This window comes from Melanotaenia boesemani, chromosome 12, assembly GCF_017639745.1.
Source record: "Melanotaenia boesemani isolate fMelBoe1 chromosome 12, fMelBoe1.pri, whole genome shotgun sequence".
In the NCBI taxonomy this organism is placed as follows: domain Eukaryota; kingdom Metazoa; phylum Chordata; class Actinopteri; order Atheriniformes; family Melanotaeniidae; genus Melanotaenia; species Melanotaenia boesemani.
This window is the reverse complement of record NC_055693.1, coordinates 9,498,798-9,515,430: the sequence shown is the minus strand read 5'-3', so window position 1 is coordinate 9,515,430 and position 16,633 is coordinate 9,498,798. Positions and strand designations below refer to the sequence as shown.

The window sequence follows — 16,633 nt, the reverse complement described above, 5'->3', positions numbered from 1 at the left end:
GGTTAGCCCCTGCCCCCCCCCCAAAAAAGGCAAAGCTTCCAGGCATGTAAGAGTGTGCTGTCCCTCTAAAAATCCTCCAAAGTGAAATTGGGATGGACAGTGTATTTCTGCCTGTGCTCACAGGCATTTATCAGCCTGCTAAGGCTCAACGCTGCATGCATCCCAACAACAACACTTTATCTAAGCAGACTGAATGATACATAGGCTGCAAACACCAGAAACTTCAAAGTCAGATCCAAATCTTCAGGTGGATGCTGCAACTTCACACATTTATATTGGAAATAATTTATAAATTTGAACTCAGGCAGTGAAGCTGTGACAGGATTTCTGTAGAAGTCACTGTGAGAAGCAGTATATTTAGGGTCCCGTTCCATGTCCAGACTATTTTTCTTCAATAAATCCATCGGTGTCAGATCTGCTGAGTGCTGCTTGTGGTCCATTTGGTTCCCGAGATGCAGAGAAAGAAGTCAAAACAAACAAGGACAAAGCTGCTTCCACCAGGACTGTCCATCAGCCCAACGACCCGACTCGGGCGGCTTCTGTTTATTCCATAGTTTCAGCTGGGCTTTCTTTCCAAGTATATATAAATATCTCTACCAAATTCAGTAACAATAACCTCAGCAGCTGCTGAGTCATTTCACATAAAACTATTAGTTTTCAACATCTCGCTGACGCTTCAAGAAAATTCTGGAGATCACCAGAAATATTAGGATACCCCATCTGGGAATCATGAGTGCCTGTTTCCATCTAAATCTGCTCGAGTTGTTGCTGTCTGCAGAGCAACACCGCAAACTCCGACATTGTTCAATAAAAAAAAAACATGTATAGTTGACAAGCTGCAAATACAGCAGAGATATTTATTACATAAAAGCTAATGAAAAACTTGTTGGATTTTTTTTATTTTCTCACTGTAAGGAGAACAGAAACTGTACATATGGCCGGGCACAAAGATAAATCAATGAAGGCAACAATGACTTCTTGGCATAAAGTGTAAAAAATGCCCATACAACATGGATACCTTTGGGATAAGGGATGACGTTTTACTATTATTCCCTAACAAATCTCAATATCAGTGTGGAAGCTACTAAACCAAAACAAATGGACAAAGTAATGAAAGGTAATTGTTGATGCTTGAAAGGAGAATAAACATCTAATTACAGCAATCTGTCATCAAACACTCAAATGCACAACGCATTCATAGAAAACATGTGTAGACAATTAAATGTTTAAAAAAAAAAAAAAAAAAAAATCACAAAGGACGCAGGTTATAAAATGTTTGGTGCCAGCCTGAACATCTGACACACCTGGATTGAGTTGATCATCAAGAATAACAATGCTCACTTTAAGATTGTTCAGTAATGCTTCTTGTTCGATGAATGTCGTGACGGCATAAAAAAAACCAAAATCAAATAAACCCTATGAATGTCTGTGTGCGACTGTGTGTTTTGGGATTAAAATGTAAACAATATTTTAAATTTGGTGACATAAGGATTCAAAATTATTCAGCTGGAATGCAAAATTACATACAAACGCATTCCCTTTACGTTTCGCTTTCCCTGAGAACCTTATTCATAATGAAAGAAACCAAAGATTTGTATAATAAAAGACAATTACAGCTACAGATAAGACTTAAAATATTATTGGAGGGTCAGGCATGAAAGTTGAAGAGAGAATTAAAAAAAAAAAAAAAAGATAAAAAAAATAATATTACGTTGTGGAGGTGGAAGAGGGTCTAAAGACAATTGAGACAACTTGCGATTACTTAAAGCTCTGCTCTGATTAAATTCTGATTTGATAACCGCGGTGTCATCTGCCAAAAATCAACATTCAAGTAATTGAAAAGACGAATTCTGCCTAACTTGCATGTACAATAACCACCTGCACAGAAAGTTAGAAACTGCAGACTGCCTTAAATATTGTCTTATCCACATACAGTTTAAAGCATTGTAGCATCATACATGCTTCAGTCAATAACTGCCCTTCCTGTGCATGTGTAATGATACACAAGTGGTGTTCCAATTAGCTGGTCAGGTTAAAAAAAACTGTAGCTCAACTTAACTGTGAATGTAACGGTGCTAACCGCTGTTGCTCAGCAGAAACTAGCAGAAACGAATGAAACAGGAGTCAAACATAAGTCTTAAAGCCCAAAATGGGAGCTAGAGGTCAGAAATAACTCAGCTACGTGTGAATATAGCAAACTCTGGGGGATTATTGGGTGAAATTTATAATTACTCTAGAAAAATTAAAGACTCCTGAAATTTTATAACTATCATTAAGCCACCAAATTTTAGCACCTCACATACTTATGCTTCCAGATATTTTATATTCTTTAATCTTTAAGGCCACAATTTCTTAGCAAACAAAAACAAGTCCATTCTAAAAGCAAACCAATCATAATAGTGCAGACCCATACACCACACTGACGCATTTCACACAGCTACAACACCCTTTTACCAACTTCAGCGCTTCACATTCTTTACTAATGTGAGTGGTGGCGAGTTGAATGAGTCATAACTGACAGCCATATTCAGAATGGTGTGAAGGTTTTTGTACAAAAAACAAAAAAAGGATAAACAATGTTGGGCAATAATCAGAGTGTCATCTGCAGACAGTGCAGGGTTGATGGGACTGGAAAAGAACCCTGGTGCAGTGATGGACAGTGCAGTCTCCCCTCTAACCTTATGATGCCCACCACCATGGTCAGTCACAGACCCCTGCAGGGCTAAGCAGGAGTCTTTTTATTTTATTGCATAGATACAGTATAGGGTATTCATATTCTGTCACAGTGATTGGGCAAAAAAAATAACAAAAAAAAACAAACAAAATAAAAATTACTTTTTTTTTTCTGCCCATCAGAATATCCATGAAAAAAAGAAGAAAAAAAGAATTTCAAGTGGTTGGTCAGACTGTAGGTACTCTGTCGGTATCATTACAAAGATGATCGTCGCAGTATAAAAAAATAGCCTTTCGCTGAGGTCATAGAGTCTTCCACATCAGTGCTGAAAGGGCCTTTGCTAGGCTCAAGGGTCACAGTGCATCACCCTGATCTCTGCATGTGGCCCTCAGAGCTCCTCCTTCCTCTTGACCACCTTTTCCTGGTCACGCCCTCTTAGGCTGCGCATGAATCCTGTAAAGCCCGTTTCCTGTGAAGAAAGGGATTCATAGACTCAGATGAAACAGGTTATGTTACAACTTGATGAAAACTTTGATCCCTGAAAGGCTTTTTTTTAATCCACTGTGCCTTCTTTAAACATCAGCTCAAGCTGGCCTGACAACTCAGAGAGAGGGAAGCCAAATATTGCTGCCGAATGTAGGCTCAGTCTTCTTGGCCCAGTCAAAAATATCAAATCCGCTTCTGTTATTCTTCACTGCCAGTTGTCTAATACTACACACAAAGTTGGGCTGAGATGTAATAATTTACCAGGCACTTCACTACCCTATCTATTATTCATGTAAAATTCAGTTAACATGAGTGTCAGGAACAGTAAAAATACAGCTGATTGGAAGTGATTTTTTACACTGGGAAAACAAACAGTCCCAATGGAAAAGTGTGTCATTATAGCAGTTTCATACCATTTCCATTGAGAAAATACAAGAACTCAATTATCCGCATGTATAATATGTACAAGTAACCTCACTCCTGTCTGGAGGAAACAAACCCTGCATTCATGCTGTTTTTGGCACAAACTGAAGTGGGTTTCACATAAGCACTAAAGCCCTGGACTTTTCACAATTTATCTAAAACATGTTCAATGTGAACACAAATACCTGAATCATATGGACTAGAACCATGTTTAGTTTAACTTTAAAGTTCCTGAAATAAACTACAACAGAAAAACAGCAGGCTGTTTACTGCTTGCAAGACTTTCTGCAAACCCATGAACAGCTTTCCACTCTTGTTTATAGTTCAGATAAGTTCAAATCCAAAAGTAGGAATAACAAAGTCATCATGGACAATGTAATAGTCATGTGCAATCCCAGACATACTGTAAACAAAAAGGCAGCAACTTCCGCAGCAGTATTTTTTACGTAATTTCTTGCGTCCCTTTTGTTTTACCAGGAGCCCCTCTGGGGTATTCTGTGCTGGTAAATAAATCTCTCATGAACAAACTGTCAAGTAAATATGTGAATTGAGAAACTGTGGAAAATCTGTAGACTGAAATCTCCAAACACTGTTTGGAGATTCATGAAAAGGTTCAAGTTTGAACAGAAAATTCATGTGTATTGTGCTGTTCAGTTAGAATTATAAGATGAATCCAGGCATCGGACATATTCATTGCATGCATGTTTTAGAGGAGGACCATAAAACTGAGTCAATGGACGTGCACTTACCCCACGATCTCCATTGTATTTTTCCACAAACTTGCCATAGTTGTAGTAGTTGAACGTTGGGTAGCCCTCCACCCCCTCCTGTTTACAAAGTTCATGGTTCTGACCTTTTGTGCAGTCAACAGCAGCGTACACAATCTGAACATAGAAAACATCTTACTATCAGAGTGGTTACTGACAAAGCACAATACATTTATTATTTTCATACAATCAACTGAATAAAACTGGACTGTATTTAACTTTAGTTTCTCTATAAAGTGCCATGAAATAACTTCTGTTGTGAAATACTACTGTACAGAAAACTTTAGTTGACTTGAATTCCACAATTATCTGGTGTAACACACTATTCTAATAAATATATTTATCTGTTTTTAGTTTAGAGTTGAATAAGTTACACTTTCAGTTTCTTTTTTTTTTTATTTAGAAGAAATACATTTTACCATAAAATAAGCCCTATAAAAGAATACAAGTTAATCGAACAGAGGAATCCACTTCATGACGTTTTGCTGTGCCTACATAATGCTTTTCAGATTTGGACCCCTAGTTTCTGTTTTCTGTTTGCAAACACTTTGCTGCTTTTATAGTGGGTGGTGGACAAAAATCCCCACAACACACAAAAACAACAAGGCCAATTTATGTTGAGCAGATCGATTAGTGACAAGCCGTCCCAATGAGGCGTAAATGTCCCCACACTGATTTTAGCTCACTCAGCGGGTCCATTTACACAGCTGAAATGTCACCCTCTTTCAGGGTGCAGACTGCTTCACAATGAACTCCTTACCATCAAATAATCACTCCCTGCCCGTCTGATCAAACTGAAGGACGAAATGATGGAGGTTTTAGAGGGAAATATCTTTTAATCTTTCTCTGCACATCATGAGATGAAGCGTCCAGAACTCTATTTACAAAGTACATGCTAATAGTTGGTTTTACAGGAAGCTTTAGACTTTGTCCCCTTAAGTGCAAGGCTCAACTTTTTGGAATTTGCAGATATGTTGTTCAATGGGTACAAAGAGTGGAAATGAGAGGTGCAGACACAGGGACATTCTTTCTCTATTGTTAGTTAATCAAGTGTCTAAAACTACGCCTCATTTTGTCCTAGAAAAAGAGGGTAAACCATGCACACCACAAACAGGCCGAAGAGATTCAATTTTAAATTGCCAACAGAAATTTAGCTGGCACCACTGTGAAAATCTATTTCCTGATCAGTTCATCCAAGGAAAACACTTAGAACAAACTGACATACACAGAGAGTACAGTAGGCAGCAGCAGATAACTGCAACAAGGATGTAAAGTAACTAGAGGATCCATCCAGCCACTCGTGCCTGAGTAATCAATCAGAGTTGCAGTGAATTGACAAGAGAAAATGAAGCTGTAGAGTTGTTGTTCTTCAAAAGGTCTGCAGCCAATTCCGTTATTGATCCATGTTCAAGTGACAGAGGACCCCATATCATGCTATCGATTCGACTGCTAAATTTCAGAGAAGCAGCATATTACCAGCTGGCTTGGTTTCAATTCAACAGCATCACATTGAGGAGCAGGATGAGAAGCAAATTTTTCTGATGCATCAGAGTTGAGCCTCTCTCCACAACAAAGCCCCTATGCTTTCAGTACTACATAATTTAACATGTATCTTGCATTCTGACTCTTCTCTAAGATCTTTCCAGCCAGTAAAAAGTCATACCAATGTTTACTCCTCACTTATCGCTTGCTCTGTTACTTTTTCTTTTTGTTTTCCATTTCCTGATAATGTCTTCTTGAATTTGAACATTACTTCTATTAAGGAAAGGCAAAATAATGAAGATACTTAAGAGGAGATGGTATAACACACTTAGCCCTTTATTTATTCCTAATTATTATACAGATGGCAGAGCAAAACTAAATTTCTCGCTTGTCCTGGATTGCAGCACATCTTAGGTCATTACAACCACCTGCTGCTGATACATGCTCAATAATACATGACATTGATTTAGTACAGGTAAATAACAGAAACAAAAAGGGATCATTATTGCCAGTCAGTATATTTCTGTTCATTAAACTGAATTTTAAAGGAGAAAAAGACTGACAAGTTCTTAAAAAAAAAAAAAAGTTCCCATTATAGTGTAAATAGACAGCTTTGGGAAACAAGCTGTTCCAGCCAACATGCACCTTTAATTCTGCTACTGATTGGAATTCTGGGACAAGACAAACAACTCGTTACAATCCCTGTTCATGGCTCCCTCGCTGTTATACAACACAATGTGGAGTTTTGAATTGTTTGCGTCTTCAAAGCCGTGGCTAAGCTTGTGTTTGTCTTTGGGAAATGAGGCAAGGGCAGCTAATAGACTCTGATCAACACTGGCTTGGTGTAATACACTGGGGCTTGGCTTGATTAATAGAGAGGATTGCCAAGTAAACACACGCTCACTTTGCAGATTTAGTCTACTCAAACAAAAACTTCAAACCTCCTCTGGCTGCCAGGGGAACAGCAAGCAGGGAGAGATTTTAAACTTGGGCATTTAAACAACAGATAGGAAAGTCCCCCCGGTCAGGAAGCTTGTGAAAGTTTCAGCATGGGGAGTTCGGATCAGGATGCTGATCCGAACCCCACAGCTGAACAGAGCAGCACTGCCAAAATGCCTTGAGCTGTGGTGGGTCTCAGATGCTGAAACTCAAAAAACATTTCTGGCTGTTATGGAAGTTTCTCTCAAAATACAAAGTCAATATTTGATAGGTGGTTGGATTCTCAATGGTTTGTGCTTCTTGGCTCCTTTATGGAGTTATTTTTATTTATTAGATATTTTTCTTTTTGTAATCCAATCCAACACATTCGCCTAAATTTTGGAGACCATGTATTAATTTCATTAGTCCCAGCGTACTGGCAACAGTCCTTTTTTTCCAACGAAAAAAAACAAAACAAAAACAAAAGCATGCATGAGCTCCAGTTGTTACAGCTGATGCATAATATCAAGAATTTTGGACAAAGATTTAATTTGAATCTGTTGAGGTTTAAAGTTACCCAGAAGAGTTACAAAGAGCTTCCTTGGGAAAAAAAAGCATGACAAAGCTGTGGAGGATGCATCACTGTTTTACACCATCTGACAATGATTTAGAAAAATTCCAAATAAATGACAGAGCAGCATTACCCGAACACAATAAGTAATCAATGTTGAACATCTTCATGAGGTTTAAGTCAAAATACATTACCTCTTTTTTTCACTTTGAGATTAAAAATTGTCACTATGAGACTTGCTAGACATTTACCCATATTTTCCTCAGAGTGTGAATCACAAAGTTGAGGAGGTTTGGAAATAATCCTTGCAGTCATAGGGTATTAACAGTAAGAACATAAAAAATAAAAGAGGAATAGGAGGGTGTAAGGACATGAGCCCCACAAGGAAAAGTAATGAGAGGGAGTAGAGACGATGGAAGATGAGAATGTCTTCTTGTGACTGTACGAACCTCCAATAACTTCAAACAACAAACATGCAGATGGTTTTATGAGACTGTGTGGACTTTAAGCAAAATGATCAAACCCCTGACAGCCGCGTGGAGAAAAATATCAGAAAGAAATACAAAAAGCTCTAATTAAAGTCAAAATATATTTGCTTAAAGATGTTATGGGACATTTATTTAATAATGTGAGCCGACTATGCAGAAAATGAGTGTGTGAAATGTAAATCGAATAATAATAATTTAAAAAAGGAAAATACAACATTTGAACAACTGACATAATGCAGAGTCAAGGCGGCTCAGACCGTTTCGTGACAGAAATCTGTTGTAATACATGATCAAACTCACCTTAAGAGATTCTTTGACACCTTAACTACGTGTTACTCTGGACGGCTTTACCTTGGCTTCCAGTCCTACAGTTTAGAGTTATTTTGGACCAAGATCTGTCCTTTAAATCACATATAAAAGTTTTCTAGGACCACCTTCTTTCACCTACATAACATCGCTAAAATTAGGAATACCCTGTCTCAGAGTGATCCATGTGTTTGTTACTTGTGACTGGACAACTGCTATTCCTTATTATGTCCCAGAAATGTTCTAAAAAGCCTCCAGCTGATCCAAAATGCTGCAGCGAGGGTTCTGATGAGAATTAGCAGTAGAGATCATATTTCTACAAGTTTAGCTTCTCATCTCTGTTAAATCCAGAAGGAATATAAAATTTAAAGCTCTTCATGATCAAGTTTAATTTCATCTTAAACATCTCATAATTCCATATTTTCCTAACAGAGCTTTCCGCTTTCAGACTGCCTCAGAAGACAGAGCCTTCCGTTACCAGACCTCTCTTATAGAACCAGGAAGCAAACACCTTCTCTACCTTTTAGATTAAGCTTTCTTTTTTGATAATGCTTAAAATTATGACTGGTTTGGTGACCCTTGGCCACCCCTTTAGTTAAGCTGTTGTAGGCTTATATTGCTGGGGGACGTCCCATGATATACTTCCCTCCATTTTCTGAGTTTACTATATTGAACGGAAGATTTGATGCAATCCATTAGTTTCCTTAGTTATGGAATTATTGTATATGAAATGGCATATAAATTGGACTCCTGTAGATCATATAATGAATTGGTACCATACAAACAAAGCTAGACTGAACTGAAGTGTGTGTGATCAAACATGTGAAAAGGCAAACTAACCTTGCGGTCCTCCTTAAAGAGTTCAGCTGCTGTGGTGAAGTGAGGGACAGCGTTTTTACAGTGTGGACACCCTGCAGGACAATAAACAAATGGGACAATATTACAGCTCATGTATACAACATACATTCACAGATATAAAAAAGTCACTTGCTAACATGATTAGTCACTCAAACACATTTCAAACATGTTCATGCAAGAATGTTTGTATGTTATGAGAGGCTGCAATTCCGTTTTATTGCTTTCATAAAACAACCTGCCTGGTTCCTAATGCTGCCCATGCAGCAAGTTACTATCTTCAGATCAAATTTTCTTTTTTTTTTTTTTTTTTTTTTTTTTATAGGCGGCTTTTTGACTTCCAGAACATGGAAACAAAATGATCGATCATACACAGAGCTCACCAGGAGGGATGACGACTATAACCCAGCGAGGTAAACTACAAATTGCAAACATGGTGTGTTCTTGCTTTGCATTTGCAATCAAAGTGCTTTAGTGCTGTCCTGACTTTTTTTCCTTGAGCTTCAGTTAAAGTTTGATATTCCGCAGGCATGCATAATTTGTTTTGTTCTTTTGTTGTTAATGTCAAGCACCCAATTCATCTGTTCATTACAATCAATCTCTTGGAAATGTGAAAGGTAAAAATAAGCTAAAGCACCTCTTTAGAAACTAATAGAATTCTCAATAAGGAATTTAACAGTGGGTGACTGAATAAAAGCTTTTATGTACAAATTTAGGGATAAATCACAAGCTTATCAGCTGCTGACAAACAACCATTCATAAACAATACGTCTTGTTCAGTATGTGGGTAACTGCTGTAATTTTTCAAGAGAGTTTATGTTTCCCTCATGGCCATCTGGCAGCGTTACCATGCATTACCTTTTGCCAATTTTGAACTTGGGAGAGACTGTGGGCTGAGCGAAGTTATAGTACTGACAAGTCTGTATGGGAAAAGATCATGATTGCCATTACATCTGGCTGATGCTTCAGGAGGAATTACAGGGCTGCTTAGCCAGCTACAGAATATGAGCCGTCTTACACTGTTGACATCAAAAATATGTCCAAGAATATGTAAATAGCCACCGCACATTCATTTAGCAAACCTTTTTATCTATAGCAACAGAGAAACACATAGCTTCAGCAGCTTGCCCAGAAACACCTTAACTTGTGGATTGGAAAAATATTAATAAATCCCCAACCTTTCACCTCCAGAGCTACAACCATCCAAAAATTATACCTATATGTGATTTTTAACTATGTTACTCCAAAATCATCCTTGCTACAGATGCCTCCACTCTTCTGATTTCAGTCATTTCAGCAGATTCTGAAAGCTGGCTTCAGGTTAGACTTTACAGAAGCCCAAACACATTACATGCATAAAAGATGGACTAAAGCTCCATGTCTGAAGAGTAAGTGTGAGGAGTGCATTATACCCACATTCATTATAACAGTTAGCGATCTAAGCTCAAACACTATATTAGGAAAAACAAACAAAAAATGGTCCAAGTATGATGTCATATTTCATTTCATAACAGACCAAAATGGCAACGGCCAAGTGCACAAACCAACGAATGCAACAGCGGGTACGTATCGTTCTTAGATTACAATCTGTGGTAATTACTAAAGTTGTTAAATCCTACTCACTCACAATGTCCAGTTAAAAAAAACGAAAACACATTTTAAAACTTGAGACTTTAACAGAGTAGGCCACAAGACAGATGGACTATGTCACCACAAAGCTGTTAATCTTTTAATTAGAACCTATGAGTTCAGCATTGACGCTGGGAGTGGGTTAAACCTAAAACTTATGGCTCCAATGCTGAATTGAAATGAGAATCAACTCGAAGATTATTTCACGGAGTGCATTCAGCCAATGGTAAAAATAGATGGAATTCTGCCCAAACTATCACATAGTCTGAAATACAATTTTAAATATCCTGTCAAACTTCATCATGAAGATTTTATTTAAATTACCATATAGTGTGCTATTAAAGCCACTATATACTGTAGAGCAGCGTTTCCCAACCCAGGCCCTCGAGACCTTCAGTCTAGCACGCTGCAGACAGTTCCCTGCTCCAACACATCTGATTCTAATAAATAAATTTCCTCGTAGGGTTGTCATCTAGCTTTGCAGAAATATTATAATACATACAACGATACATTGATTTGAATCAGGTGTGATGAAGCAAGGAAAGGTCTACAACTTGCCGGGCAGAAGGCCATAAGAACAAAGATTTGGAAACGTTGCTGTAGACTTTTTAAAACAGAAAAATTTGTTTATTCTCAATTTATAAAAAGGATCATTAAAATAAAGATGAAGTTACAATTACAGCTGCCATCTTTGCTTTAAACCAGAACACAAGATTTTGTTTAACATGGCATTAACACCATTAACCACAATGACAGATTTTATAGGTTGAAGGTGTGTGTTTATGTCCATAAATATCACGTTTGGACTGCCAGATAACTACCCTCTATTCAGTTCAATGTTATCTCTGTCATACAATTATCTACCTGTTCAGAGCCCAAATGAGCATAGAGTACAGCTCAGAACATTTCCCTCTGAAATGCCCTTTAAGCTACAACATCAAGTGGCCTTTAAACATTAAAAGGCTCGCAATTATAAACCTGATGTTAACAAAAACATGGCAGTGTGCCACATTTCTCACACAAACAGAACAATGAGCGTGCAGGTTACCGCCGCTGCTGACAGACATAAAAGCGGCTGTGGCTTTGCATCAAATGGCAGGTACAGGTTTATTTCACCTGGCCATCATTGTTGAGGCATCTAAAAATAGTTCAAGGCTCTGCTGTTGATAATAAACCTTCTCAAAAATCTGTCGGCACATTTTGCATTGCTCTCTGAACGGCTCCCACAAACAAAAAGCTAATTAAGAGAGAAAAGCTGACAGATAAATACAAAGAAACGTTAAAGCAGATGCGCGTGACGACGTCAGCCCCTTCAGATTTGCTCAAGATGTGAAAACTACAGCAGAAAAAAAAATATTTGTACACAGCTTGACATTTATTGCATCAGAGGCTTTCTTTACAAACTGACCAACTACACAAATGCCCCTTAAAAATATTTCATTAAATTAAGGCTTTGATTCAATATTGTAAAAACTGTATTGTGTTTACTTATAAAAAACTGTTTCATATGAAGCACTTCTAAACTTCATGCCTTAGAAAGCGGCGACATTTCATCCAATGTTCTATTACTAGAAGCTCCCCCATTAATTAAACCCCAGTGAGAAAGGTGCAGATGGGGTGGGTGGGGAGGTCAGCAGGTCTATGCTGCCTGATGCACATCTGGAGTCTCTCTTTGTAGAAGGCAGCACCAAAGGGCCCGCCAGAGGATGCACCTTGTCTGGTTTTGTAGCTTCTTTCAGAAGCAAATGGCAGTTTGTGACAGTGGGGTGTGTGCGTGTGTACATTTAACAACTGAGCCATTAGTATTAATAAACTTGAATGAGTGGCATCATAACACTGGACCATTTTCAGATTCAACATCAACCCTCCTTCTCCAGTCTCATTTTTTTTTTATATGAAAAGGTGATATAATTGATGTAAACTGGGTTAGCCTTCTGTGTTAGCAAACCTGAGTCAGCTACATGTGCTAAGTTTTGTAGACTGATTAATCTGTTTAATGTATCTGAGTTTATTACTAATTATGTAATCATAAGGATGGCTAATTCTACCCAGGGCATTTTAGTTAGATATCCAATTTTAGATTTTAACTAAAACCATTGTTTTCAAAAAGACCCAAAATATCAAGTGGAAATAGATTTTTATTTTAAACTTGTCTAAATCTATTCTTGGTGATATGAATCATTCCAGAGTCTCCCCAAGACTTAGGTGGGGTTTATATACTGTGCAATGGGAAAACTGGCAAGAAACTCTGAGTTGCATATGCACTATGGTTTAAACCCAGGATATGATCACACAAAATCCACAGAGCAGAGCTGGGATCACACATAGTTGCAACAATCTCTCACATGCGTGATATTTTTCTTCAAACCAGCCAAGAATATGAAATGTAAACAGTTTGTCAGCTGTCAGTAACAGGCTAGCCTTTCTAAACTTGTTCCACATCTTTGTGTGAGACCTTACATCTGAAACCATTTGTTAACACATATAAAGCATGTATAAATAAAAAAGCTCTCACAGGGAGCATAGAACATGACCAATGCATGCTTTTTCTTTTTCAGAGCTTCGCGGAAATCCTCAGATCCAAGATGGCTGACACTGGAGGGTTTGTCCTCCCAAGACTGCTCTGGTGGTGGAGGGGCCTGGGGACTGCAGAGATGTAAGAGAGCCAAACAAAACCACAGCATTATTCTGAAGGAAAAACACTGCTTTTCAATGTGATATAAGCATTAGTAGCTATAGGATTAGATTCAGAAATATTCAAAGGCTGACGCAAAGAAATGGCCAACAAACATACAGGTATATAGACATAACTGAAGTAAATGCCATTTTAAAAAAAGTTTAACTGGTGATAAAACTGACCTCTCTCACTTCATCTAAGCCTCATAAAATGACCTTTTTATTGCAGGCATGTCTTTATGGAGCCTTTTAAGAACTGGACTGATATCACTGCAGGTCTGTTACCCATTTTAAACCATTTCTGGAGTCTGGATGAATGCATTTGTTAGGCCAGAGGTTACGAATTGATTCTCGCCTGTTATGTGTGACTCACTTATGCATGAACTCGATGATCTTGTCTTTGCTTCGGAGGTGTGGGAGTGTGTATTTCTCTTCACCCTTCTCGAAATACTTAACCGTGGGGAAACCAGAGATCTTGAAGCGATCCCCTACAGCTTTGTGAACTGTGGCATCCACTGCTGCCAACACACCTGGACTCTGTGGAATAAAAGCAAAAGCAAACAACTTACAGCGGACATTAGTAAAATACAGTTACAGCCTTAAGGCAATTCCTTTAATTAGACAACTTAACTATGTTTATTTATGGCTTCACATACTTTCTGGCTGGATAACCACAGTGAGTATACATGCCTGAATGATAAACTAGAACATTATTAATCACATGCTGTTCATTGCTCTGGCACCCCTTCAGTGAAATTCAGTTCGGTTTTAGCTCAAGTATTCCATCTTATTTTTGACAGGTGGCAAGCTGATTGGTCAAATATTGTACAAGATGCACAAATTCACACTCTGCTTTAGGCATGCCAAGACACTAAGCATACATTATGTAAATAAGGTATTGCATAATGTTAATAGTGTTTTATTGATGCTTTAAAATAAAGAAAGAATATCCTGAACTTCAAAACATTTTAAACAACTCCAGTGAACTCAGGTTGTGTTATTATGCAATACTTGTCACATATACGAACATCTACACCATATACTGGAAGGAAGGGGAAAAACCCTTAAATCATAACAGAATGTAAAGCTGACGTCACACATTGGTTTGTTTCACGGTTTGCTTTGAGACTGCCTTTTACACACAGCCCTTGAATTCTTACTTCAGGATATTTTGCTTATACTCAAAGTGTAAGATCAGCCTCTAAAATCAAATATCAGTCTATTTCTACTCTTAATAGCCAGAAAACATTGCTAGAAAACAGTGCTAGAAAAATAACATGTTTTCTTATGAGTGTAAAGATAAAAACAATCTTTTTTTTATCGATATTGACTTATGAAATAATGGCCAAGCATTTCCCATTGACTTCCAGGGCTGAGCAGAGGGGCACTAGGACGAGGTCCAAGCACTGGCTAGTGGGAAGCTCACAGATGAGATAATTGAAACAATCAACCGGCTGGAGCTTTAAAGGGCCCGGCCTCGGGTTGGGGAATGTAGAGTTACCAAAGAAAAGTTGGGAAAAGAAGCAAAGAACACACCCAACTAATCTGAAACACATCGAGAACTGGACTGTTGGACAGACTTCCCAGTGCGTCACCTGCAACAGCCTTTAGGCCAAGAGGTTGGATTGTCATAATCTGTTAATGAGGCAGACCTACAGTGTGCGACTGTGTGTGTTCATTAGAGTGTGAAGTATGAAACAAAAGACTGTGGACATGTACACTGTACAAATGTAAATAGAAGCAAAGCTCTTGAAACTCACATCTGCGCCCTTGTTGAGTATTTCTGCAGCTTCATCATAATCTGGCTTCATTTTCTTGCAGTGGCCACACCCTGAAGAATACAAAACATTGATGATGTTATTCTGAGGCTGGTTTTAGACCCAGTTTCCAAACGTAAAAAAAAACAAAAAACAAAAACACGCTAAGCCTTCTGAATTCAAATGTTAAACACTTTTTGTAAATAATACCTCAAGATAATTTATAAATGTTGGCACTGCTCTAAGGCAAGGCAGCTTACAGAAAACATGACAATTAAAAAACAAATGAACAACTTAACAGGAAACTTGACTCCGAAACCAGTAGCAAAAGTCTATAATTTATTGCACGCAAATAAATGTAAACATTGCTAAGGGATCAATATAAATGAGTGTATTTAAACCTAGTACACGCCAACTCTGTTAGCTTCATACAGTCATTTACTGTAATTAAGCTTAAGTCATTAGTTAATAGAAAAAAAGAATCACTTCACAACCTTGCAGAACACATATTCCGAGCTACCCTCAGGAACGACTTCTATAAACTTGAAAACTTGAGGAAATCTAAGGGTGTATTCTCTGCACAGCATTACGTCTTCAGAGCTGCCTTGTTCAATTAGTTTCCCAGCAGCTGCAATTCTTTGTTGCCTTGCTGCTTCACACTGGTTTGTCAGAGGGTTCACTGCTGGCATGCTGAGGGTGAAACTGTAAATGGGACAATATGCGTCTCATGTTTACAACGAGAGTCATGTCTGATTACTTACAACATATTCCACTCTCAGATACTGGTATTTGCCCGTGTCTGAGTGAAGCCAGCCTTACGGTAACTACATCTGTTTGTGTGTGTGTGTGTGGGAGGCCTGTGTGACGTAGATTTTGGCGTCTGCACCAGTTAGCGAGGGTTTGCTGAAGTCTTCTGGGGAGAATCACATGCAGCAACATTTTTACTGTGCATACTTGCATACATTATGCAGATACGTGGAACAATATCCCTTTTAAAGAAAAAAAAAAACAAAATGACAAGGTAAAGGAAAACAAAGAACATCGTGTTGCACTGCAGGAGAATTTTTGTAATCCACACCAATAATGTGCGTCACTCATAGATATGCAGATAGATTAAATGCATATGCACAGAAAGCTTTGGCACAGCTGTCTGAAACTAATATAAATAAAATGAAATCTGTGGTCAGGTGATGTTTAGGAACCCTTATATAAAGATTGTTGTCATTGCAGAGATGTCACACTCTTACTCCGGATAATAAAGAACCAGGTCGCTGTGCAACACAGAGGAACAATTCGCACACGGCTGATGATGTGACTACTGATAACTGTTTGTGTGTATGCTGAGACCTACATTTCTTTGTGCTAATAAATGATGTGACAGAGAGAGGAGTCTTTAAATAGAAATACCAGAACTGCTGAACTGCTCCTGATCAATCAGCTTAATAAATCTCAGAGAGACCATTTGTTTGGCTTGAGACTCCTTCACTAAGGTTTTATTTAGTGATAAAAAATAATTTCCTCCACACAGACATTCAGAAAACAAGTCAGATGATGTTAAATAAACAATACAGCAGACCTCCCTGTGACCTTAAGCATGAAAC

At 38.1% G+C, this 16,633-nt stretch overlaps 1 protein-coding gene and 1 long non-coding RNA gene across 2 annotated transcripts in view; both read right to left on the bottom strand.

The window, feature by feature from the left end:
* Positions 1 to 2,316: 2,316 nt before the first annotated feature.
* pdia5 (protein disulfide isomerase family A, member 5) overlaps positions 2,317 to 16,633 on the bottom strand; it is a 53,635-nt gene continuing 39,318 nt past the window's right edge. The window contains exons 12-17 of the mRNA XM_042002781.1: positions 15,036 to 15,106; positions 13,649 to 13,812; positions 13,115 to 13,245; positions 8,956 to 9,026; positions 4,333 to 4,467; positions 2,317 to 3,143 (exon numbers count right to left, since the gene is read on the bottom strand). Of these exons, the coding sequence (XP_041858715.1) occupies positions 3,063 to 3,143; positions 4,333 to 4,467; positions 8,956 to 9,026; positions 13,115 to 13,245; positions 13,649 to 13,812; positions 15,036 to 15,106 (653 nt within the window). The 3' untranslated portion in view covers positions 2,317 to 3,062. The remainder of the gene's footprint in view (positions 3,144 to 4,332; positions 4,468 to 8,955; positions 9,027 to 13,114; positions 13,246 to 13,648; positions 13,813 to 15,035; positions 15,107 to 16,633) is intronic.
* On the bottom strand, positions 4,933 to 8,140 carry LOC121650937. Its single transcript, XR_006012364.1, has 2 exons — positions 5,277 to 8,140; positions 4,933 to 5,227 (listed from the first exon to the last, which is right to left on the bottom strand). It is a non-coding gene; the product is annotated as an uncharacterized LOC121650937 (long non-coding RNA).